This window comes from Carcharhinus amblyrhynchos, chromosome 11 (genome assembly GCF_965287045.1).
Source record: "Carcharhinus amblyrhynchos chromosome 11, sCarAmb.v2.hapA, whole genome shotgun sequence".
NCBI lineage: Eukaryota > Metazoa > Chordata > Chondrichthyes > Carcharhiniformes > Carcharhinidae > Carcharhinus > Carcharhinus amblyrhynchos.
Window position 1 is genome coordinate 68,851,183 of NC_137334.1, and position 27,749 is coordinate 68,878,931.

Below are 27,749 nucleotides of genomic sequence, written 5' to 3' on the forward strand. Positions count from 1 at the left end.
AAGTCGTGCTTGACAAATTTATTGGAGTTCCATGAGGATGTGTCTAGGGTGGTGGATAGAGGAGAGTCGGTGGATGTTGTCTTTCTTGATTTTCAGAAGGCGTTTGACAAGGTACCTCACAAGAGGTTATTGCAGAAGGTAAGGGGGCATGGAGTTGGGGGTAGGGTGTTAGCGTGGATAGAGGATTGGTTGTCAAATAGGAGGCAGAGAATGGGGGTCAATGGGTGCTATTTGGATTGGCGGTTGGTGACTAGTGGAGTGCCCCAGGGGTCGGTGCTGGGGCCTCAGCTATTTACCATTTATATAGATGATCTGGAGGAGGGAACCAAGTGTATGGTGTCGAAATTTGCTGATGACACCAAGATTGGTGGAACGGCAAATTGCGCGGAGGGTGTGGAGAGTCTGCAGAAGGATCTAGATAGGCTGGGCGAATGGGCCAGGAACTGGCAGATGGAATTTAATGTTGGCAAGTGCGAGGTGGTCCACTTCGATAGGAATAATGGTAGGAAGGACTATTACTTACGTGGCGAAAAACTGCAGCAGGCGACGGTGCAGAGGGACCTCGGGGTCCTTGTGCATGAGTCGCAAAAACCCAGCCTGCAGGTGCAGCAGGTGGTCGGGAAGGCTAATGGGATGCTGGCCTTTGTAGCGAGGGGGATAGAATATAAAAGTAGGGAGGTCTTGCTGCAGCTGTATAGGGCATTGGTGAGGCCGCAGCTAGAGTACTGTGTGCAGTTTTGGTCGCCGCACTTACGCAAGGATATTTTGGCCTTGGAGGGAATGCAGAGGAGGTTTACTAGGCTGATACTGGAGTTGAGGGGGTTGAGCTATGAGGAGAGGCTGAATAAACTAGGCTTGTACTCATTAGAGTTTAGAAGAATGAGGGGAGATCTCATTGAGACATATAAGGTGATGAATGGGATGGATAGGATAGAGGTGGAGAGACTCTTCCCGCTCAGAAAGGACAGTAGGACTAGGGGGCACAGCCTCAAGATAAAAGGGGGACAGTTTAGAACGGAGTTGAGGAGGAACTTCTTCACTCAAAGGGCAGTGAATCTCTGGAATTCTCTGCCCGTTGAAGTGGTGGAGGCTGCCTCACTAAATATTTTTAAGACGCGGGTTGATGGGTTTTTGATAAGCGAGGGGATTAAGGGTTATGGGGAGAGGGCGGGAATGTGGAACTGAGCCACGACAGATCAGCCATGATCTTACTGAATGGCGGGGCAGGCTCGAAGGGCTAGATGGCCTACTCCTGCTCCTATTTCTTATGTTCTTATGTTCCCCTTGTGCTGGGAAATGTGGACATCACTCTTAGCATGGTGATTTCATGCAACTTTGTTAAAAATGTTTATTGCTGACTGCATCCTGAAGTGGCTAGGTTCCATGAATATCCATACCCCTAAACACATAATATTCTTCAAGATCACAGCAGCACTGCATTTTACAGAAGGGATTGCCCTTGGTTAATGTCAGAAGCCCCAAGCATGGCCAACCCCTTTGAAGTACTGTGATTGACAACAGATATCAGTTTCACTGGGGGGATTCCCTTGCTTTCTCCCAAGCCCTAGTATGACCAAACCCCTTTACAGCAGCCTGACTGACAGGATATGTTAGTTTCACTCAAGACCTCTTGCTTTCTCTCATAAGTTACAGCCACTTTGAAGATTCTTTGATTGACAGGAACATTCAGTTTCAAAGAGATCCCTCTTTCAAGCTTGCATGAGCTACAGCTTCTGCTGGCCTGTCTGAACTGTTTTGATTGACAGGAGATGTCCGTTTTACTTGTTCCATGGGGAGTTGGTTTTATACTTACCTTCCACTCAATTGAGTTTTAAGAGGCTGTTTGACTCCAGCCCAAACCACATCAAAGAGGGAAGTAAATGGGATTGCTTACATTAGGAACAGATGGTGCACTTAGCTGCTAAAAGCTTTTTGTCTCACCGCCCCAGAGGAGATAAAGGCCTGCACTGCTGATACAATCATTTCACACCTCATTAGCCATCACATTCTTCTACTTCTACACCTCTGTTCAACTTGGTTCCATTTTCTTAACACTGCCATTTTCAAGTCTCTGGTCATGCTGAAAAGCCTAAATGCTTTGTTCACATTCAATTTCTTGCTCTAGTATCTTTAAGTAGCCTCTTGACTGACAGTTCCCAACTATTTCAAAGCAGGCAATAGATTTGTTTGATTTTATTTCCCTTCAAGGTTGATTAAATCTGAAGTGATTCCTCTTTTCTAACCACAGTTCTTTTTAAACAGGCTTTCTCTTTGATCGCATGCATCAGCAGCTGTTGGTTCTAACTTTAATAGATTTTAAGGAGGCTTATTCTTTGTCCTGAAGACTTTGGCTGATTTTTTTTTCCCATAGCGGGTCTTCTTCAACCTCATATGTCAGAATAGCAACAAAAGATGGTTGAATCCCACCTGGCAAATGCTGCCAGCGCCAACAGGAAACACTCCGGTTTCCCACTGGTGGCAGCACTTTGGTTTTTAATGGAGGGTCATGGCCAACATCTCCAAGTCCATTCTTCTTCTGCAAAGCTCACTCAAAGATATTGGAAAGAATTTTGTCCATATAACAGCGAGATAGAGTAGCAGAAAGCAAAATATGTCAATAGGTTTTCATACGAGGATACTTTTGACTCTGTTCAATGATTTATTTATAATGGTTTTTGAAAGAAAAATGACAGCAGGGCCCCAAGTTTGCGCATCCTTTAAGGCAAAGTATTGTACAGCAGCACCACTTTGTGTCAAATGAACAGAAGACATGGCATGTGGTTCAAACCATTTCCTTTGTGCATTAGTAATAACTGGGTGTGGTGCCACAACAACCAATTGGGAAAATGAGTGACTAAGAACCACTTCCTGAGGTGTCAAGAAAGTAACACAAGCTTTTGAGTGCATTAGCAACTGCAGCACAAAGGAAATTTTTAAAAACTATTTCATTCTTGCAGAGTTAAGACTTGAGTTAAAGTATTTTAGCTAATATCTGTGCAAGGCAATACATTAAAATTTTAAGTAACATACAACGCAATTTTGTTTTTTCCCTATTTCCAGCATCTACAGTATTCTGACTTTATATTACATTTTGTGCCAATATTGCTATTCACATTTTTGCATTTGGAAATTTTATATAGGAGTGTAACATTTTGAACATTCGTATTCGAACGCGATATCCTCTACGTCTAGCAGCCGATGGGAAAACCTGCCCAGAAGCCTCTGAGGTGGAGCCCTGCACTCTGAACAAAAACTGCTTTCACTATCACTACAACCTAACAGGTAATTGGCTATTCCAAAATGGCAGAAGGTGAATATCATTTAAGATCACCTCTGAAAACAAACATCTTTTTTGTTTTCGATTTTCATTGATTCATTTCAGATGAGAGTGGGAGCTGGCGAATTGAGCAGTTAGCATTATGTTGTCATTTCATTTTCCAGGCTAGGATCTGACCATTTTGATTGTGCAACAAAACATTATAGGAAGGGTAATCTTAATGACCTGTTCTTCCAAAATGAGACCATACCAGTGAAAAGCTAGATTGTAAACTGTGTGCTGGAGTTAATAGTCTTAAAGTTTCTTGTCAACACGGAATTGCCTCAAGCACATTCTGAATTTGTATTTCGGTACATTGGCCCCTTTGCTTGCAATCTTAAGTTTTCTCACCTTTCAAAAACAATTCATACTGGTGCATGTTCAATTCAGTCAAAACCATTGCTGCGTTTGCCTGTGATTTTAATGCTTTGAAAAAAACATCGCTGTAACACCATACCTAAAGCTGTAGGTATGTTCAAACGAAAGAGAGAACACACTCGGCAAACAGAAATCCATCTCGTGAGGACATTGAGTGGATTGCGCGTGTTTATACTGAGGTATAAGCCAAGGTGCAAAAAAACAGTGATAGATCTGGGATCCTGGATGAAGTCTAGGTTCTCCCATGGGAAAATCTGTGTGAGGAAATCATCCAGACTTGAAACGTTGGCTCTATTTATCTCAGCAGATGCTGTCAGATGTGCTGAGATTTTCCAGAATTTTCTTTTTTTTGTTTCAGATTCCAGCATCTACAGTATTTTGCTTTTATCTCAGTATGTTATAGCTGCCTCTCTACTGCCCCCTTTGCTGGGGAAGTGTAAATGAAGTTAGTAGCTGCTTATAGTGAATCTACATTGTGAGATTATCTCAGTGCCATGCACAATAGGTGGAATGGATTTTTTTTAACATTCCATTTGAGAAATGAAGGATTGAAGAATACTGTGACACACTTTTTGGAATGCCTAATGTTAACTTGGAGGAACTTTGAGCAGTACATAATCAAAAATAGCACTGAAGGCAAATTTGGAGGCAATTGCGAATTCCACCTTAGCGAAAAGGATTGGTATAATTCCGAATAAAGGTTATATCTTTGGCTGAAAGCAAACTGAGTTTCCCTGAGTGTTGCATTCAGTCAAAGGAAGAAGTTGCCAAGGGAGATGTAAAGATTCTCAACCAGTTTAGGGAAAACACAATTAATTTATTTAAAGGTTAAAACTACACAGAGGCTTGCAGCCTCATGGATGTAAACAGCTCCTGAAATGGCTCACAATACAAAAACTCAAGCTTACCAGGATGATCCTCCACTCTGCTCCCTGATTCACACTCAAGGTCAGGCTCTGCAGATTATCCTTAAAGGAACAATCACCACATCCCTCCCTCCTAACCTTTTTATACAAGTGTCAGTACTCAATTGATACAGTTCAAGATAATGAAATGTTTAGTACATGAATTCAGTCAATTATAAATTGAGTCTTTCAGGGAGTTTCCGAATCCTTGTGGAGTGGCCTAACTCCTCTGTCTGGGACGCTCCAACAGGATTGCTGTCAGCTGAAACTACACTGACAGGTGCCTTTTCAGGCACAGGCAGTTCAGTTCCATCTGTTTCCTGTTTTATTTGTGGATAAACTTATTTCCCACCTCATGGCTACTTCTATGGTTTTGTCACGAGTGCTGACTACTGACCCTAACTGCTGAATGGCACCATATTGTGCACTCTGTAACTCTTGTGCACCTTTTTTCAGCACTTGCCATTGCCTGCGCCATTTCTCACTCAAAATTTATATCTACCTCTGTGAGTAATCTTCATTAAATCATCTCATTATTCACCCCATATACTAATCTGTTCTGTAACATATCATTTGAGATGGCTCCAAAATCAGCAAACTGCAGTATATGTTTCTATTTAGTGATATAAGTCACAACCATTTTGCCTGAGAATCTACCCCTTGGATTCAACTTGAATCCCTGGAGGTTTAGGCGGGAAATGTGACCACCAATTCCACAAGCTCAGTGAACGATTTGGAGTTGGGAGCACTTGAGGCTGCGGGACTGAAAATCGGATTACAAGTTTGGGCTCCACTTATGCTCAGGTTTGCCTTGTGCTTCACGTCCTCCCTCATTTTGTTTACTTGGGAGTAATACTCATTGTGCTCCGTGAATTGTGTCCCGTTCACTCCTCTGCGGAGGAGATAACTGGATCTGTCCATCCAAAGAAGGGCATTTTGGTCATAACCAGACAAGGAAAACACAACCTATTTATTTACAGCTTAAAATTATACAGAGGTTTGGACCCTCATGCCTACAATCCACTCCTGAGGTGACTCTCAGTACTGAAAACCCAGGCTTATCAGGGTGAACCTCCACCTTGTTCCCTGATTGGTTCCTGGGTCATGTGACCAGTACTCTGCAGATTGCTCCTTAAAGGGACAATCACCATAAGACACTTGTGCAGATTACACTCTTGAATTAAAGAAATTTTCTCATCACTGTGGTTATGGGATGAATTTCGAAGGCAAGCTTGTAGACATTTAGAGTTAAGTTAAAGTTCATTTATTAGTCAAAAGTAAGGCTTACATTAACACTGCAATGAAATTCCACAGATCACCACATTCTGGCACATGTTCAGGTCAGTGCACCTAACCAGCATGTCTTTCAAACTGTGGAGGAAACCAGAGCGCCCAGAAGAAACCCATGCAGACATGGGGAGAACATGCAAACTAACCTAAGCTGGAATTGAACCCAGGTCCCTAAAACTGTGAGGCAGCAGTGCTAACCACTGTGCCATCATGCCACCCAGAGATTTGAAGAACAATAAAATTCAAGTCAAGTTTTTGAGCAATGGCATTAAGCTGACATGAAGGAATCCCAGTAAGAAGTCTCATGACACAGGTTAAAACCCAACAAGTTTATTTGATAGCAAAAGCTATGAAATAAACCTGCGGCTTTTGCTACCATATAATCCTGTTGGACTTTAACCTGGTGTTGTGAGACTTCTTACTGTGTTTACCCCAGTCCAACGCCGGCATCTCACATCATGAAGGAAACCCACAGTGAGGCCAAGGCCATGGAGATAGCAGCAAGAGCAAAGTTGCAGATGGTAAGAAAGATTTCTTTTTTTTGAGATGTTAGGAGAGGTCCACAGGGTTTCAGTGAATTGCAGACTATGACAGCCATGTTCACAGTGCGGAATGTAGATGCTACCGTTGCCATGGTAGCCACAACCATTTAAATTTCCCTATTTCCAGTCAAAGTGCTGTGCCTGTGGGAAAGTTGCTCGTATTCGGATAGTATACAGGAGAGTAGAGGAAACCGTAAAGATTCAGGTCACACCAAGTTGCAGTCATGCATTAGGTCAAGATTGTGGTAAACCTACAAACATTCTGGAGTCTAGAAATGTTTAAATGTACATATAATGGATGTAGAAGCAGATGTTAATATTATCCATTCATTTCTTTTATTAGTGCCACAAGTAGGCTTACATTAACACTGCAATGAAGTTACTGTGAAAATCCCCTTGTTGCCACACTTTGGTGCCTATTCAAGTACACTGAGGGAGAATTAAGCATGACCAATGCACATAACCAGCACTTCTTTGGACTGTGGGAGGAAACCGGAGCACCCGGAGGAAACACATTCATGAGGAGAAAGCGCAAACTCCACAAAGACAGTGACCCAATCCAGAAATTGAACCCAGGCCCCAGCACTGTGAGGAAGAAGGAAGATCATGAGTCCTACTCCATCAAAGAGCAAGAAAAACAGCACATGAGAATAATAGGGCTGAAGATAAAATTCCTGACTGCACAACAGAAACGAAAGTTGGAGATTCACAAATTACTTTCATCATTGATACAGCTGCAACAGAGTCTGCAAACTCAGGGCGAGAATATAAGAAGTCACTAAGTTACACTTCTTTACACAAAACTGATGTGAAACAGACTAGTTATTCCAATAACAGTATTCCAGGGTTAGGTGAAGTCAACATTAGGGTGAAATATGATGATGGATCCTATGACTTATTCTTGGTAGTAGCAGGAAGAAACAAAGTCACCCTGATGGAAAGGAATTGGCTTACAAGAATACCGATTAACTGGGATGGGTTATTTACAGTAGAGATATGAATATATCTGACCTCAAGGGCATGCAAAGGGAGCACCGTTTGGTTTTGGAGCAAGGGTGAACCAAATGAGAAAATTAGGTATCACAAGGCAAAGTCAAAACAGGTACAACCATCAATTGTTAAGGCTAAGCCTATACCTAATGCAATTAAAGGCAGTTTGTAAAGAGCTGAATTGGTTATAAGAACAGGGCCAAGTAAACAGGTGAAGTGCAGTGAATGAGTTGCATCAATTATGGTAGTTCTAAAAGCAGATGGGTCTGTTTGGATTTGTGGAGGTTCTAAATAATTGATAAATAACGTGATCGAGAACGTTACTTACCCAATTCTTGAGAGTGAAGGATTCTTTAAGATAGATTTGCCAAATGCATATTTGTAATTGTAGTTAACTGACAAGAGTGAGTGTCATGCATCAGGTATTAATTGGGATGAATGCAGTGCAATGCTTTTTAAATGACATTTAAATTAGCAGTAAGATAGAAAAAAAGCACATTGTAAGTCCTAGATCCAATTCATGAGTATAGCATCAAAACTAAAGAATACAAGTGCTGCTTCATGGTGTCAAGGGTAACATACCTGGGTCACCAAAGAGATGGTGATAGTGCCTATCCAACTCAGGAGATGATATCTTGAAAGCAAAGAAACCAGATAACAAAGTAAAACTGAAAACATCTAATAGGGGTTTTTGTGTATCATTCTAAGTTCATCCTGGACAGAGATAGAATAAATTGGGAGTGGTTTGTGGAGTGTCAGAAAGCGTTTCAAGAAGTGAAGAGAGTAGTCGTTAGCGATGCTGTTTTGATGTAGAGTGATACTGAGAAACAATTGGTTTTGACATGTGATGCCCCACAAACAGTGTTATCTCAGGTGGTATGGAGAGGTCTGCAACACAAGCTTCACAAATGTTAACAAAATCAGAACAAAATTACTCACAAATTGAGAAAGAAGTAGCAATTATCATGTATGATGTCACTAAGTTCCACAAATAATTGTACGATAGGAAGTTCACTTTATTAATTGAGCACCACAACTTTATGATTGTAATTCAAAGAAGGGAGTACCATCTCTTGATTCAGCACAGCTTCAGAAATAGATGTTGATGTTGACAGTCGATCAGTACGATGTTAAATATTGTATGCTGGCTGCCATCCAGATGAGATGTTCTTTCAAGATTTCCTGTGAAGACTGATTCATTTCCAGACACTGAATTACTTATGGAGTTATTTTACATCAAGAAATGGCATACCAGTGTCTGCCAGAGAAATTAGTGAAGAAACTGGGTGGGATTTTTAGGCCTGGTGTGAAGGTCCTGCTGCAACAGATGCAGTGAGCCAGCCAAAAACCCATTGACGACCGCAGGATCCTACTGGTGGGAAGGGCTGGAAATTCCAGCCCAGTGGCAAGGATGTGGTGCTCAGCAAAGTGTTTAATTATGTCATGAATGGCTGGATGAAAGATCACCGGAATGAACTGAATGTAGATCATCACTAATGAAGTTTGAGCCATTATTCTGCTATTGTTTGGAGACAGACTTCATTAAGAGAAGTGACAGTGAGAGCCTTTTTCCTCGGATGGTGATGGCTAACATGAGGGGACATAGCTTTAAATTGAGGGGTGATAATTATAGGATGGCTGTCAGAGGTAGGTTCTTTACTCAGAGGGTAGTAAGGGCGTGGAATGCCCTGCCTGCAGCAGTTGTGGACTTGCCAACTTTAAGGGCGTTCAATTGGTCAGTGGATAGGCATATGAATAACATTGGATTAGTTTAGGTTAGAGGGTCATTAGATTTGTTCCACTGGTCGGCGCAACATCGAGGGCCGAAGGGCCTGTACTGTGCTGTAATGTTCAATGTTCTATGAGAAGTATAGAACCATAGAATCCCTACAATGCAGAAAGAGGCCATTCAGCCCATTGTGTCTATACTGACTCTCCAAAAGAGCATCCCACCCAGACTCTCCCTTCCACACTTTCCCTATAACCCTGCACATTTACCATAGCTAATGAACCTAACCTACACACCTTAGGACATGAAGGGGCAATTTAGCATGACCAAACCACTTAACTTGAACATCTTTGGATTGTGGGAGGAAACCGGGGTACCCAGAGAAAACATATGCAGATGACGTGCAATCTCCACACAAGCTTCTCTCAATAACTTCTTTCAAAGGGTTGTGAGCGTGTGGAATTCGCTACCCCAGAGGTGTACTGGATACCGAGACTTTGAGCAAATTTAAGGAAGGAGCGGACAGATTTTTAATTAGTAAGGTTTGAAGGACTATGGTGAATAGGCAAGAAAATGAACTTGAGGCCGAGATAAGGTCAGTCATGTTCATATTAAATGGCAGAGTAATCTCAAGGGATCAAATTGCCTACTCTTGCTTATAATTGTTATGAGTTATGAGTTCTTATGAGAAAGAGCCATCCCCGGATAGGCTCAAATCATGGTGCTGTGAAGCAGAAATGCTAACCACTGTGCCACCGTGGCTCCTATACGCACAGGGGTTGTGTGATGAAAACAGTAGCAAGAAGTTATTTTTGTTGTCCTAAGGGATGATAGCACGGCGGTTAGCACTGCTGCATCACAGAGCCAGGGACCTGGGTTTGATTCCAGCCTCAGATCTCTATCTATATGGAGTTTGCACATTCTCCCCATGACTGTATGGGTTTCCTCTGGGTGCTCTGGTTTCTGCCCACAGTCCAAAGATGTTGATTGGTCATGCTAAAATGACTCTGTGTCAGGGGAACTAGTGGGGTAAATATGTGCGGTTACGGGAATAGGCCTGGGTGGGATTGTGGTTGGCACTGACTTGATGGGCCAAATGGCCCCCTTCTGCACTGTGGGGAGATTATGAGTTGTTGAAAAGTTGGGAACCTGTCTCAGAGTGAGAAATGAACCCACCAAGGTTCCATTTATTCCATGGTAAAAAAACATTGAAACAGTGGGAATGAGAACATGTCAATTACTTTTGAGTGGAAGAGGAAGAATGCTTTGCTTTGGTCGATAGCTACAGCAAGTGGATAAATGTTGAGTCAATACCAATACCACAAGAGACAAAACTACTTAGGCTTTGAAAACTTGGTTTGAAATTATGGGTTTCCAGAAGCATTTGTGTTGATATTATGATGTTGGTCCACAGTTTACATCAGAAGAGTTTGAAGTATATGAGCAAGAATCGAGTCACAAACAGTTCCATACTACCAAACACTGTGGCAATGCAGAAAGTAGTGATTGTGAAGAGCTGCAGAAGTATTTCGTAACTGGCAAGCTAAGCAGCAATTTCAATCTTTCTCTTCAACACAGGCTAGAAGTTTTTCTGTTCTCTTACAAAATGAGCCCTCAGTCCACAAAATAATCATCATCTTATGAGTTAGTGCTTAGAGGTTTGGTTTGTTTAAGCATAAGCCTGAAATCAGTGTCAAAGTTAGAGAAGGAAGGACACTGAAAATCAGCAAACAGAAAATATTGGAAATACTCAGCAGACTAGGCAATATCCCTTTGGAGAGGGAGGCCTAGAGTTAATGGTCTGGATCTTACCAAACCTCTGATGACAGGCTAGGAGGTGAAAGGACTTTTAAAATGGCATGACAAGAAGTAGCTAAGGCAAAACTGTTGCGTGATTTTAAGAAGAAATTAAGTATAGCTGTTGGGGCTAAAGGGATCGAAGGATATGGGAAGAAGGGAGGAATCAGGATATTGAATTTGAGGATCAGCCATGATCAAAATAAACAGTTGGAGCAGGCTTGAAGGACCAAATGGCCTGCTCCTGCTTCTAGTTTCTATGTTTCTATTTGAAAGTGTAAAATGGCAGCAGGCCTGTTGGAGTCAGTGGGGATATGCACAACCCCCGCCGTCCTAAAACTTCAGGCCTATGCTTTATCCCTACATACTACACTGTGTTGCCATGATCAGTGAGCGTGCAAGCAGAAGATGAAAAAATACAGGATCAGTAAAGATTCTGCAGCTCATCTTGGAAAACATTAGGCTGAATTTTCTGCTTCATTGCTGGTGGGTTTAAAAGTGGTGGTGGGGGGTTAGATAAAATTCAGCAGATGGTCTTCCTAACTCCTGCCTTCCTGTGTACAAAAAAGAGATAGAGAATCTGGTGTGGCAACAATAATCTCTCCCTCAATACCAGTAAAACAAGAGAGATTGTCATCGATTTAGAAAGCTAGAGGAGAATATGCCACCGTCTACATCAATGGGGATGAAGTGGAAATAGGGAAAGCTTCAAGTTTTTAGGTGTCCAGATCACCAACAACCTGCCTGGTCCCCCCATGTCAACACTATGGTTAAGAAAGCCCATCAATGCCTCTACTTTCTCAGAAAACTAAATTTGGCACGTCAGCTTTTCCAGATGCAGCATAGGAAGCATTCTTCTTTGTTGTCTCACAGCTTGGTATGGCTCCTACTCTGCCGTAGACCACAAGGAACTACAAAAGATCCTGAATGTAGATCAATCCATCATGCAAACCACCCAGCCTCCCATCCATTGACTTGGTTTACATTTCCAGCTGCCTCGGCAAAGCAGCCAGCATAATTAAAGACTCCACGCACCCCAGACATTCTCTCTTCCACTTTCTTCTGTCGGAAAAAAGATACAAATCCTGAGGTCACGTACCAATTGACTCAAGAACAGTTTCTTCTCTGTTACCATCAGACTCTTGAATGGACCTACCTTGCATTAAGTTGATCTTTCTCTACACCCTAGCTATGACTACATTCTGCATTCTCGTATTTCTTTCTGTATGAATGGTATGCTTTGTCTATATAATGTGCAAGAAATAATACTTTTCACTGTATACTAATACATGTGACAATAATAAATCAAATCAAATTGCTTGTCCCCAAACTGCCTGAAATGTTATGGGGATGAGAGAGGCATCAACTTGCCTACACTTGGGCAAATTTAAGTCCTTAAGTGGCCACTCAAGGTCCTGACCCATCCCCTGGTGATATTCTGCTGGCAGTGAGGGTGGGCCCATTCCATGCAGAAAGCCTGGTAGTTTTAGCTGTGTGGGCTGGAGTCAGCCAAGGCTGGGGGACCTCCTTGTCACTTTGTAGGTGGCACCCCCTCAAAACTTATCCTCTCACTCCTGGTCTTTTGAAACTGGCCCCTCAGCCTCTTGATGACACCCCTGACCCCAGACCTTCTTGGTCTGTCAGGACTGCCTGTAGTTTCAGCAGTGCCTAATGCTCCCATTGATACTGTAGGGCAATAGAATTAAAGCCCATCCATTTGGACTGCAGCTCTGTAAGGTGGGACTTCCTCCTGAGAAAGGAGCAGAAGTCCCACCTTAATAAAATTTATGTTGCCCCCAGCATTAAATTGTTCAGAGCAGCCATCAGGATCATGGTGGACTTCTCTCTCCACATTTCAGCTGAGGGTTCGGAGGGTTGTTAGTTCATAGAATCCCTACGGTGCGGAAGGAGGCCATTTGGCCCACCAAGTCTGCACCGACCACAATCGCACTTAGGCCGATGCCTTAATCCCATGTAATTACCCTGCTAGTCCCCCTGACACTAAGGGACAATTTAGCATGGCCAATCCACCTAACCTGCTCCTCTTTGGATTATGGGAGGAAACTGGAGCACCCGGAGGAAACTGGAGCACCCAGAGGAAACCGATGTAGACATGTGGAGGCCATGCAAACTCCACACCAAGTAACCAAGGCTGGAACTTAACCCGGGCTCCTGACACTGTGAGGCGGCAGTACTAACCATTGGGCCACCATACCGCCCATAGTTGATGGTGAGAGGACCAAGATGCGTCATAAAACTGAGCCCAGTATCTCTCAATTATCCAGAAACTGGAGAACCTAGTTCTCCTTCAGCGTGCCTTAATGATTTTTGGCCAGTGGCTCTGACATCCATCATTATGAAATGCTTCGAAAAGCTAGTCATGGCACAAATCAGTTCCAGCCTCCTGGACTACCTGGATCCACTACAGTTTGCCTATCACCTCAACAGGTCCACAGCAGACAGCATTTCCCTGGCCCTGCAGTCAACTCTGGAACAACTAGATAACAAGGACACCTATGCCACACTCCTATTTATTGACTACAGTTCAGCCTTCAATACTATTATTCCCATGAAACTCATCTTCAAACGCTGTGGCCTGGGCCTTGGCTCCTCCCCCTGTGACTGGATCCTGAACTTCCTAATTCACAGACCACAATCAGTAAGGATAGGCAACAACATCTCCTCCACGATCATCCTCAACACCATTGCCACACAAGGCTGTCTTCTCAGCCCCTACTATACTCCTTATATACCTATGACTGGCCAAATTCCCCTCCAATTTGATATTCAAGTTTGCTGATGACACCACTGTAGTGGATCGGATCTCAAACAAAGACAAGATAGAGTACAGGAACGAGATAGAGAATCTACTGAACTGGTGCGGCATTAATAATCTCTCCCTCAATATCAACAAAACGAAGGAGATTGTCATTGACTTCAGGAAGTGTAAAGGAGAGTATCCTTTCTACATTAGCAGGAGTTTCAAGTTTAGGTGCCCAGGTCACTAACAACCTGTCCTGGCCTCCCCATGCTGACACTATAGTTAAGAAAGCCCACTAATGCCTCTACTTTCTCAGAAGATTAAGGAAATTTGGCATGTCAGCTATGACTCTCATCAATGTTTATAGATGCACCATAGAAAGCATTATTTTTGGTTGTATCATAGTTTGGTATGGCTCCTGCTCTACCCAAGACCACAAGGAACTGCAAAAGGTTGTGAATGTAGCCTAATCCATCACGCAAACCAGCCTCTCATCCATTGACTCTGTCTACACTTCCTGCTGCCTCGGCAAAGCAGCCAGCATAATTAAGAACCCCGCACACCCTGGCCATTCTCTCTTCTACCTTCTTCCGTTGGGAAAAAGATACAAAAGTCTGAGGTCACGTACCAACCAACTCAAGAACAGCTTCTTCCCTGCTGCTGTCAGATTTTTGAATGGACTTACTTTGCATTAAGTTGATCTTTCTCTGCACCCTATCTATGACTGTAATACTACATTCTGCACTCATTTCCTTCTCTATGAATGGCATGCTTTGCATAGCACTCAAGAAACAATACTTTTCACTGTATGTTAATGAATATGATAATAAATCAAATCAAATCCTTCAGTATTTTTTCACATGCCATTGTTTCTGCACCAGACTGTTCCACACATCATCACCTTTTGCCTAAAATATTTGCCTTTTAACTCTGTAGCTCTCAGAGTTTCTGCAAGTCCATACTACAAATTTTCTATTTTATTTGCTCAAAAATCTAAATGAATTGAAGTAGACATTTTCGCTGGAACCATTTATTTTGGTGAGAGCTATTGATTTCAGTCATTTCGAATTGTAGAGTTCAGGCACTTCAATTCAATGATACTTATCCCTTTCTGTATTGTTATGCAACACCTCAGCTATCAAACTCCTTTGAAATGTAGTTTTGTAAGTATATGTAAGCTTCACATCCATCAATATTCTTTCCAGTAAGGAAATGTATAGTCTTAATAAATAGCTATGCAGAGTTGAATATCATCATATCATCATTGACCCACATGTCATTGTGTTAAATTTTCAAATCACCAGTTTGATGGAGAGGTGAAAGGTGCCAGTTAGACACTAACACTGCTCTGCAGAACCGTTTGATACAATGCGCGTACATATTCAAAAGGTGTGAGGGCAATTTTTTTCTCCGATGTGGTGTATTGTTCTTTTCTGAGTCGACCTGTTGGTAATTAAAAGCAACTGATCATGTTTGAGTTGATAATATTCTCTAGGATGATAACTGTAACAGGTACAGATGCAGACCACAGTCAACTGGTTGACCTTTCATGGATGTGGTTTTGTGTTTCTCAGAATGGAGCTCTTGCCAGCTGAGTGAGAATGCAGTCTGTGGAGAAGGGCTGAAGTTCCGCTTGCTGGATTGTGTGCAAAGTAATGGGAAGTCAGTTGATGTCAAGCTCTGTGAAAAGGTGAGATCTCAAATGTAGACTGTGGTTTCATGGCTGCATCTGGTTGATTTAGAGATGTTATTGAAAAGGGCTGTTAAATGTGTAATACCTGCGACATTATGAATAATCTTCATCCTCCTTTCTCTTTGTGAATCAAAAGCAATCACATCAGCATCAAACAGTAAAAGTTGTTAACAAGAAACTACCGTCCCACTTAATGCATGACATGATTTACCAGTTCAATTTTTTTTACACTTACCAACACAACCTCATCTAACTAATCCCTTCTACTGTTAAACCCCGTACACACCAAAATAATGCATATAGCAACATTATGAGCAATGAAATCATCGTTGAAAGACTCTTCAAACAATTTGCCAGTGGTGCCTCTCACATCAGTTCAGTTCGCTCTTTCTACACTTTAATAACACAGTTATGGGGCAGCACAATGGCACAGTGGTTGGCACTGCTGCCTCACAGCACCAGTCACCTGGAATCAACTCTGGCTTCCAAACAATGGCACTTTATAGTTTCATGTTTCCAGTAGTGTTTTATAGTTTTATTGTCTCAATCTGTGGTGACCAAGTAGGTTACTTTTATTTTATGTAAGACCGTGCGGATCATATCTTTGTTGGATGACAGGTTCCCAATGTGTAAAAATAATTGCACAGAGTCAGCAATTAAACAGTGAAGCATGCACCAGCAAAATATACTGCATAAATAAAGCTAAAATCAGTGGAATGCCACAAGAGAATAAAAGCTACTCCCTATCGGAGGCTGAGTTTTAAAAGTGAAATACAATTTTTTGCAGCTCCTAGTTTAACATTTATGTTGAACCCAAACTTTACCTAGTTTAATCTGTATGCCACTCTAACTGTGGCTTTACTGATCCAGTCATTAACTGATAAAGACAAGGCTAGATTTTCATTACCTATGGGAAAGTGCGGAGTCTGCACGTTCTCTCTGTGTCTGTGTGGGTTTCCGCCGGATGGTCTGGTTACCTCCCATGGTCCAAAGATGTGCACGTTAGATGGATTAGCCATGATAAATATATATGACACCAAGATTGGGGGAAAGGCAAATTGTGCGGAGGGTGTGGAGAGTCTGCAGAAGGATCTAGATAGGCTGGGCGAATGGGCCAGGAAATGGCAAATGGAATTTAATGTTGGCAAGTGTGAGGTGGTCCACTTTGGTAGGAAGAATGGTAGGAAGGACTATTACTTACGTGGCGAAAAACTGCAGCAGGCGACGGTGCAGAGGGACCTCGGGGTCCTTGTGCATGAGTCGCAAAAACCCAGCTTGCAGGTGCAGCAGGTGGTCAGGAAGGCGAATGGGATGCTGGCCTTCATAGCGAGGGGGATTGAATATAAAAGTAGGGAGGTCTTGCTGCAGCTGTATAGGGCATTGGTGAGGCCGCAGCTGGAGTACTGTGTGCAGTTTTGGGCGCTGCACCTGCGCAAAGATATTTTGGCCTTGGAGGGAGTGCAGAGGATGTTTACTAGGCTGATACCGGAGTTGAGGGGGTTGAGCTATGAGGAGAGGCTGAATAAACTGGGCTTGTACTCGTTAGAGTTTAGAAGAATGAGGGGGGATCTCATTGAGACGTATAAGATGATGAATGGGATGGATAGGATAGAGGTGGAGAGACTCTTCCCGCTCAAAAAAGACAGTAGGACTAGGGGGCACAGCCTCAAGATAAAGGGGAGGCGGTTTAGAACGGAGTTGAGGAGGAACTTCTTCACTCAAAGGGTGGTGAATCTCTGGAATTCTCTGCCCGTTGAAGTGGTGGAGGCTGCCTCGCTAAATATTTTTAAGAAGCGGGTTGATGGGTTCTTGATAAGAGAGGGGATTAAGGGTTATGGGGAGAGGGCGGGAAAGTGGAACTGAGCCACGACAGATCAGCCATGATCTTATTGAATGGCGGGGCAGGCTCGAAGGGCTAGATGGCCTACTCCTGCTCCTATTTCTTATGTTCTTATGTTCTTATGTTCTTATTGTCAGGGAGATGAGCAGGATAAATACATGGGGTTACAGGGATAAGGCCTAGATGGATTGATTTTGGTGAAGCTTCGATGGGCCAAATGGTCTCTTTCTCCACTGTATGGATTCTATGAATCTATGAGTTGGATGATATTCTTGGCTGTGTCTCCAGTTAAATAAATTGCTGGCACAGTGAATATTGTAAAACCATGTTAGTCTGGGTGCAAACTTGTAAAAAGAAACCACCCAATTTCACTTCAATTAATTTCTATGTAAGGAACATCAGGTAAGATCTTTACTAGTATTCACTCCACATTCAATGTTCTCATATTTTTATCTCCACGCTAATCAAGTATTCCAATTGTCTTGGTGCTTGATCCCTGGGTATATTGACTGTTTCTGTAGCGGGAGTTGTCTCTTACACTTATGGTTGGTGGAGGAAAGTCTTTCAGTGTCAGCTGTGGCTCAGTTAGAAGCACACTTGTCTTTAAATGTGTCTTGAAGTCCCACTCCAGATAAGATGTTAAACCAAACCTCCATTTTGCCCTTGTGAAAGATCCCATGGTGTTACTAGGAAGAGTAAGGGAGTTAACCCTGTTTCCCTGCCCCAATGTTATCCCTTAATCAAGATCATAAAAAATGAATTATCTCATCATTATCACATTGTTGTTTGTGGGAGCATGCAGTGCACCAATTGTCTGCTTCATTTCCTGTATCACAACAGTGACCATACTTCAAAAGTACTTCATTGGCTGGAACATACCTTGGGACATCTTGTGGCACTGAATAAAAGCAGGTCGTTCTTTCTGAGCTGTGTTTTCTGTTTCAGATTTCATTCAACTGCTAAACATTTTCCAGCTGGTTCTGAGTTGGGGAACTGAGCTTTTAATGTCATTTATAACTTCTATGCCAAGGGCAAGATGCTTTGGATGGCATGATTTCCCACCCTGCCACCTGTAGAGTTGGTGAGGCACATATCTTTGTTGATCATGGGAGCCCCACAGTTAAGTTAACACTTCAAGGAGCATTAATTGGCTGGAGACAGGACTTCCATCCCTCATTTGGAAGGTCCGCCTCAGAGAAATGCTGACCAATCTGATCAGCGTCCGCTGTCGCATTTCTTTGTTTCCCTCTGTTTTGCCAGTGGCTGCAACGGTCTGAGCTGGGACTGTTAGCAGTCACCAGATTCAAAGTCCCAGAGTTCAGGTCCAGTTAATTATGGGAGCTTCATAACAGACAGAGTTGGGGTGGGGGCAGGGATGGGGGGGGGGGTAGGTTAGGCTTAGATATGTGTTGTTTGTTGTTTGGGGGATTATGTGATTTGTAGTCGCGGGGGGGGGGGCACATTCAATTGAGGAAATCCTGTGGGCGTAAAAACCTTTTTTGGACTCCTGTGCTATCTTGTGCCCACTCAGCCATTCCCAGCACTCTAAAAGTGGGAACGGAAAATTCCCCCTTCCCATTCCCTGACCCACTTCTCTGTTAAATGTATATCTCTGCTGGCAGCGTATTATTGTGCCTTGCCTCTACGGTCAAACCATACAGGAATGACATGACTTCCTTTAAAATTTAAACAGAATGCAGACATTGGCTCTCCTCTTTCTTTACAGATGCTGCTGAAACTTTCCAACATTTTTCTGTTTTTGTTTCAGATTTCACATTTTGATGCTATTGGTCAAAACAATTTTAAAGTTTGTGCCTCTGAATAACTTTTTTGATCATTGCTTAATTCCAGATAATGGCATTTTATAGTTTCATCTTTCCAGTGGTGGTTTATAGTTCAGTTGTCTCAACCTATAGTGGCCAAGTATTTTAATGCTAACTTTATGTAAGACCGTGCGGATCATATCATTGTTGGATGACAGGTTCCCAATGTGTCAAAATAACTGCACAGAGTCTGCAATTAAACAGTGAAGCATGCACCAGCAAAACATACTGCATAAATAAAGCTAAAATCAGTGGAATGCCACGAGAGAATCAAGGCTACTCCATATCGAAGGGTGAGTTTTAAAAGTGAAATATAATTTTCTGCAGCTCCTGGTTTAACATTTATATTGAACCCAGATAGTTTAGGTAGTTTAATCTGTATGCCAATGTAACTGTGGCTTCAGTGATCCAGTCATGAACTGATAAAGATAAGGCTAGATTTTCATTATCAATGGAAAAGTGCTTTGACCATGTTTAATAACAAGTAGCCATCACATTTATCATTTTAGTCAAATTATAACACAACATGATATAACAATGAGGGTGATTCAGTGAGTGGGTGCTGTAATGGAGCATATTTCAACATTCCATAGGATGGCTGCAGTGTTAAGATTCCATAGCATACATATAAATATTTAAGAGCCTGTGGAAAAATGATTAAATCTGTGCTTATGGATTATGCATACCCTACCAATAATTCTACCCACTTTTTATTTATTCAGTGGAAGTTTTCAGAATACCTTTGCACCCCTCACCTCCCACAATGTACCTTCCTTGTGCAAACCTCCCTACAGAATAAGAACCAGAAACCAACAGCAGAATTCAAAAGTTACTGATTTATATGAGATGGGTTGATGAAGTGGCTCTGTTAAGAGGCATCTTTAATCCTATTTTATGCCAAAGCTTTTGGTTACTTATCTTAAAGTCTCCTTTTATGGTTCAATGCCAAATTTTGTTTGAAGTGTTCCTGTGAAATGCGTTGATAGATTTCACTGTGTCAGTGCTGCTCTATAAATGCACGTTATTGTTAAAGATCACAACAAATTGACAATATTGACTGGGCTGTCTGCTGTTGCATTTCTTTGTTTTCCTTTTCTAAGATGAAACTGGAGTCTCCCTGGCATTTATCTATGTACTGCTTTGTGGAATGCCCCGTAAATTGCCAGCTATCGGAGTGGTCTTCTTGGTCGGAATGTTCCCACACTTGTGGACTTGAAGGTACGTGAAAACTTATGACCACCTAAATGCAGGCGTCAACTCACCTTCTGTGTAAGACAGTGCAAGAAACATTTACTGAGTTTACCCTAACAACAGATGTTGCAATGGTCATTCCAGTGGACTAATTACATAGTAATTGCTTAAATTTAAGAAGAGCAGCTTAGGGAACATGTTTGATTGTCACCTCAATTCAGTTATTGGTATCTTAAGTACTTTTAAATGATTTTGTTGTTGTTGTTGCTGAATTGTGGGGAAAAACCTATACAGTAGGTATGACACACATGAACAGATGTTTCCAAAAAGAATTATGTATGACGGTAAGAAGGAGAGCAAACAAGTTCATCATTGCCTGTGTTCTTCTGACCACAAGTAATATTCTATATTCAACCATAATAAACATTCTATCATATCATGTCACATATGTTTAATTATTCACTGCAATATTAAAAGTTTAAATGTGGAATTTAGCTTGAAAATCATTCTAAATGCGGAGCACGTCTGTGCCAGCTCGCATTTAATATTCGACTTGGCATTTGAATTTTGCATATCTGAATTATTCAGCACCGAACATATTGTAAATTCAGAAACCTTTAGATGGATCACATAGATTGTGGAGGGAAAAGATGTCTGCATTATAGATCAGTAATCAATATTCTTTTTAGATGATCAATTTAGTGCTGATTAATCATTTCATTTGCATCACCTAGTTTCTCCATTGTTTCCTCTGCCGTTAGATAATGCAAATACACAGTTGTTGCCAGAATTGAGAACACAACTAAAATTATAACATGAAGTGACCTGAATAAGAACATTTCCCATTGGTTGGTGACATCCCAAAGTTTACATAAATAAATTCATAAAAAATACAGGGCAGAATTCTCCGACCTCGCCCTCAGCTGGTATTTTCTGATCCCGCTGCTGCAAATGGAGAGTTGGCTGAATATCAAATTCCCCATTCTTGCTGGCACAGTAGTGAGGCGCACAAGACTGGAGGATTCTAGATATAGCATATTTGTTCCTATGGATATACAGAGCAACTGACTGTAACTTTGACTTTGTGCAATGGTATAAATAGGTGTTAGCAAGTCAGCAGTAGATGTTACATCTTTCTCAATATTTGTTCCCACTGAAGTCACTCGCCCATTTCATGCTAGCACAGAAAGCTGTTACCATCACTGTGTGTATCAAACACCCAGAAGTATCTATTGTGAAGCTACAACACTGGACTATTCACATCATAAGTAGAGAAGGAAGGCAACATTGCATAAACAGAATGTGTCAGGTAAACTCTGCAAGTCTGTCAATCCAGTCATGAATGGTGGAACTACGCAACTAACAGGGGCACCATGAGCTCTGGGTATTTCGCTGTTAGTGACAACAGGGCCCAGCATGGGAATTAAAATGTTTTACACTGTGAAGGGAAAGGATAAACCTGGCAACTAAATACCTGGAGATTGGCAAGGTATGAGAAACATTAACAGCCACATGGACAAACATGAATTCATGGGGAGAGCCAGCTCAGGTTTATTAGGGGAAAATTATGCTTCATTCACTAATTTGATACTTTCGATGATGGTGGATGATGGCAGTACAATTGATGTTGCATATAAGAACTTTTCAACAGTTACTTAAAGTGCCACTAAGAGGCGTATTAGTAAAAAGGGAAAGCCATGGGGCAATATAGTACCATGCACTGCTGAAAAGAATATAGTACCATGCTATCTATCATAGGGACAATATCTTGACCAATCAGAGAGGAAGATAATACAGTGGTGTTCCCCAGATTGGACCACACCTTGTTTGATATACATTATTGACTTGAACTTGGAGGTATCAGACACAATTTTGAAATTTGTAGCCAACACAAAACTTGGAAGCATAATTTAGCAGTGAGGAAGATAGTAATAGATTTTAAGAAAGCATGGACAGGCTGATGGAATGGCTGGATACAAAGTTGTCAAAATTCAATGCAGAAAAATGTAAGGTGATGTGTTTTGTTAGGAAGAATGAGAAATACCAATTAAATTATTCAATTTTAAAAGGTGTGCAAGGAGAGAGTGACCTTGGAGCTGTTTGTGCACAGGTCTTTGAAGGTGGAATGAGAAGTTACTAAAGCAATTAATAGTGGTTACAAGAGCCAGTCAGAGGCTGGATAATTGTTGATGGCAGGTTTATGTCCCGACTTGCCAAAGTCTACCACCTGCAAGAAACAAGCTAAAAGTGTGAATTCTCGTTCCTTGCCCGGATAGGTAACAAAAAACCAGACCCTCACCATAATCCAGGACACCGTGACCTGCTTAACTGGCACTTCCTATATTAGCCTAACCATCTATCTATTGTGCAACCAGTATACCATGGCTGTGGTTCATCCTATCCACAAGATACATTGCAGCAACTCACCGCAACTTATCTGGAGGCTCTGTGCAAACACACAAACTTCATCCCTAAAAGGACAAGGCTTCAAATAAATGGAAACGCAATTATCACACACCAATCACATGCCATTGTGACCTGGTTTAAAATTCTGGAATGTCCTCCATATGTACCTTCACCACACGGTATATATGCAGCAGTTTCAGATTAAGGTGCACCTTAAATTTCCTTAGGAAGGAAATTAGAAATGGGCAGTAAATTCTTGCCTTGACTGTGAGCACGACAGCTTGTAAATTTCCATAGATCGCAAGATATAAAACAACCTTTGAAGTCTTGAAAAATCTTTCCAAAAACAGTGTTGACTCATTTGCCACATATAAAATATGAACAAACAGCGTTGGTGTAGGCGGTCACCATTGTGAATTATGAAAAGAACAGAATTCTGATTAACTCAATGTGACATGATTTATTAAATGAATTAATTCTACAAGGATACCTTTAACCAGATCAAAATGATTAAAACAAAACTGTCAAATTTGTTTCCTTCAGCATCCAACACAAATAATTTTGATTGAATTCATTCTGAGCCACTTTAACTGTGGCATCTTTGTAACGATCCCTCCCTGCAGCACATTTGGTGATTTCATGTACAGAGTCATCCCTCAACAACAAATCATCCTCTGTGTCCATTCAATTGGAAATCCTGCATTTTTTGAACCATCTGATGACAGTATGTGCATTAAAAGCAAACCTCTTGGTACCAACCACGTTTTGAGTCACGACAACCACTGAAGAGTCTGGAACAGAGCAGACCCAACTCCTAATTAGCTCCACCACATCCAGAAATCCAGAGGGGGCTAAAAACAGGCACTTGTTTCCTGCAATTAGACACCTAACAACCTGACACCAGTTTAAGGCCTGCCAAGGAGCTATTTCTACCATGTTCTTAAGCGCGTATAAGAAAGAGATACATTAAGAAATGGTTTTGGATGAGTTCCTGCATTGGCTTTCTCCTTCAATATTTGCTCAAAAATGAAGATCTGTGTATTTAACCTGTGTGGCATTAATCATGGTGTGTATCAGATCAGATATAGGAAGTGTAACATCTAGAATGTGAAAGGAAATATATGTGTGAAATGTACACATTTGTATATACAATATGTATTAAATATGTACAAAATAACAAAATATTAAGCTCACACTGAGGTCAGCATCTTCTTGGGTGACTGCTGTCTTTTTGCTTTTTATAGGAACGCTCAACAATAATATTTTGTAATTGTAGTTTCAGTTTCAATATGCGTCATCATTAAGGTGAATATGTGGTCAAAGCTCACTGCAGATAATCACCCACCCCCCCCAACCCTAACCCTAACTCCAACCCCCCACACACCCCTGAAGCCTAAATTTGAAAGTGGTGAAACGAAAGCCCCTAGGAATGCTTAACCATCTTCTGACAAATCAACTTCCTTTTCAAAGTTGAAGTTTACATATTTTAAATCGCATTAACTGTGAGTGAAAAGTGACAGTTATGAAGTAAAGCCTAAAAAATGAGTATTTTCTTCACTGGAACAGAGAAGATGAACATGGAAACTCATAAAAAATTACTAAATTATGATAGTAAATACAGAGAATGATTGTTTCTGCTGATTGGCGAATTGATAACAGAGCTGTCGACTTAGGATTGTCATTAGAACAAGAAAAAGGGAATTTGCAATGTTTTTTTCACACCATAGGCCATTCGGTCATAGAATCCCGACAGTGCAGAAGGAGGCCATTTGACCCATCGAGTCTGTACCGACTCTCTAACAGAGTATCCTACGCATCCTAACAGGCAGACGCTGCACAGATAATGATCCAAGGACAGAATTGAACCCAAATCCCTGGCCCTGGGGAGAAAGTGCAAACTCCATACAGACAGTTACCCAAGGCCAGAATTGAACCTGGATCCCTGCCCCTGGGAAGAATATGCAAACTCCATACAAACAGTTACCCAGAATTGAAACTGGGTTTCTGGTGCAGTGGGTCAGCAGTGTTAACCACGGTGCCACTGTGCTACCTCGTGCTTTATACATGTGGCTACAGATTCAGAGATCAAACTATTCTGAATGAAGTTGAATAGATATTTAATAAAGAATATACAAGGGTGCAGAAAAGAAGGTGGGAAATTGGGTAAGAGTAGATAACTCCAAGTGAAGAGCTAACACTGATCTAGACAACAATGACTGAATGGTCTAAGCAAGAAGAAGAATGAAAATAACACAACAGATAGAGGGCTCCATGTTCTTGGGCATAGCGGTGGTGGCTTGGGCTCAAGAAGTGAACAAGGAGAGAAAGGATCTTTATGCACAGGGGACAGACACTCAGAAGGCAGTGAGAGCAGGTAGCCATTTCCATCAATGCACATAGTCTAGTCCTGAGGACCTGGCTGCAGTGCAGGAAGAAGTTGAATGACCTCACATCTGTGGTCATGGTCAGTGAATATGTCTTCAAATGCCATATCCTTACAAATGAACGATTAGCCTCACACATTACCCTATTCACTATCCTTGTTTTGTTCATCTACCAACATTCTATAATGGGCATGACCCATACTTCACATTCAGAGCTTTGCCTCACCCACACACCTGCTGCAATCTTCACACCCACATCTCACAGCTTGAGCACATTGCTAGCTATTGAACTATAACAGGCACATCACCCAAAGGCGTTACACCACATTCACTGACACACTTCCAGGATAAGATGGCACACAGCAACAGGTAGCAATACCTAAGTGTAGGCACAAGCAAAGCCTACCCTTATGAAAGGGAAGTGTTGGCAATCATTAGTTCGGTCACAACTGAGGCCATGGCCAGGAGAGGGACTGAAACTCTAAAGTGTGCCAGTTTGTCCCTGACTAATCCACCTTCTCACTTTTACCTCCCCATCGTCTCTTAATCTCTCCTGAATTACAAGCTGCATACTATAAGCATGCAGCTCATTTGTTCTCCTGTCCCCTCGCTACAACCCTATCTTTCTGCCTGAATCCATGATGGTAGAGTGGTTAGCACTGCTGCCTCACAGTGCCAGGGACCCAAGTTTGATTCCTGGCTTAGGTCACTGTCTGTGTAGCATTTGCACATTCTCCCTATGTCTGTGTGGGTTTCCTCCGGGTGCTCCAGTTTCCTCCCACGGTCTGAAATACGTGTTGGTTAGGTGCATTGGCCATGCTAAATTCTCCCTGAGTGTACCAGAACAGGCGTCAGAGTGTGGCTACTAGGAGATTTTCACAGACTGTGAATAAATAAACTTCAAACTTCCAAATGCCCAATAACTGCCAACTGGGCAGATAGTGGTGCAGGAGTGGGAATGCCAAGAGAAGCAGGATGTTGGCAGTGAAGAAACACTGCCACTCAATATGACGCTGGCTGCCACCTCCTCAGACACTGACCTGCACGTCCTTTAGACAATAGTTTAGAGGCCATAGCTACAGGTGATGATTCACTGGATATGAGTATATGAGTGTCTGACAGCCAAGGCAGAGGGACAGGGTCACACAGGTTCTAGTTTCCTGGGGGTTGAGGCTATACGTGAGTTCTGTTCCACAGAACTCAGATGCGGATTTATTTGGGGTGGTGTACAGAAAAAGGCTGATAGACATGCAGATTGAAATTTCTACTGATTTGGGAAACCTGCCAAAAAATCTAAGATCACTGTCAAGGGACATGGAGGAGTCTGGCACCAATTTGACACAGGGCTTTATTCAGAGTCCACCCAGGATGAAACTAGAACTAACTCCATGAAATAAGTTTCAGCCTCAACTATGATCGAGCATCTAATGACCAGTGTCTCAGCTTGCATTGTAACACAAACAGCAGCCACCCAACATCTCAGTGCTGCAGTGTGCGCTCACATTCAAGTCACAAAATCCCAACTTGCTTTCCTGCAGACTAACAATGTTAGCATCACAGCTGTCAGAGACCATTGCTCAAACATATAATTAGGATGGCTAAGGCACTAACTGGGAGAATCTCCATGGCTATGTGGTGCAAAACCTTGCCTTTTCAGGATGATGGTATTTATTCTCCCATCACTGCCACTCTGGCATACCTTTGTGTATCCTCTCAGCCAATCAGCTCAGACAGCTGCCATCTGCAAGCTATACAATCTAAACCCTGGCCTTCGAGTGTCAGAGCTGCTTCTGGGGATCCTACAAGGTAATCTGCAGTCTCCTGCACTTCTAGGAAACATGATACAGCCAGTGCGATAACACCATGTGGGAGCGGAGGAACACATAAAGCTAACTGCAAGACAGGCGTTTAGATAATGCATAAGGATGATTAGTTGGTTTTTGTATGGAACATTGGTTGGTCTCTTTGATAAACTTGGTTTGGAACGGTTGTTTTGTCATTGGCTTTCATTTCAGCATTATGGTCAAGAAGATAATGTAATTATCAATGGCAGGGAAGGGACGGTACATGACTGCTAGTGATCAGGGATTTGGGGTGGTGTTTAAAAGCACCATAAGCAGATAAGCCAAACAAGGATAATCCAACCAGTAGGGGAATTTGTTAGTTGACTCCTCTGTCCTTCCTTATCCTACCCCCTCCCCATCTTTGTATTTTCGGTTGTATCTTTGCTAGCAAGAGCTGTGCCCTCACGATTGTGAAGTTAAGTTGGAGACAGCAGACCAAGGCATATTGTAAAACTCATTCTGGCAAGCGCCATGGTCTTTTCACCATGGTCCAGGTAGCTGTGCTGCTGTGTGACTTCAGCCTGGAGACATTCTACGCAGCAGCATAGCTCTAATTTCCAGCGTGATGTGGTTGGATCATACGCAGGAGTAATGAGCCAGGTGGTCAGTGGATAGTCCTTGTCACCCATCAGGCACAGAAGAGCATAAGAACTAGGAGCAGGACTAGGCCATCTGGCCCTTCAAGCCTGCTCCACCATTCAATATGAACATGACTGATATTTTTGTGGACTGAGCTCCACTTATCCACCTGCTCACCGTAACCCTTGATTCCTTTACTATTCAAAAATCTATCTATCCTTGCCTTAAATACATTCAAAAAGGTAGCCTCAGCTGCTTCACTGGGCAGGAAATTCCACAGA

At 42.1% G+C, this 27,749-nt stretch overlaps 1 protein-coding gene across 1 annotated transcript in view; it reads left to right on the plus strand.

Annotated features, from left to right (window-relative positions):
- thsd7ba (thrombospondin, type I, domain containing 7Ba) overlaps positions 1-27,749 on the plus strand; it is a 769,281-nt gene that overhangs the window by 656,495 nt on the left and 85,037 nt on the right. Inside the window, exons 18-20 of the mRNA XM_080198282.1 lie at positions 3,141-3,282; positions 15,283-15,398; positions 20,165-20,282. Of these exons, the coding sequence (XP_080054408.1) occupies positions 3,141-3,282; positions 15,283-15,398; positions 20,165-20,282 (376 nt within the window). The remainder of the gene's footprint in view (positions 1-3,140; positions 3,283-15,282; positions 15,399-20,164; positions 20,283-27,749) is intronic.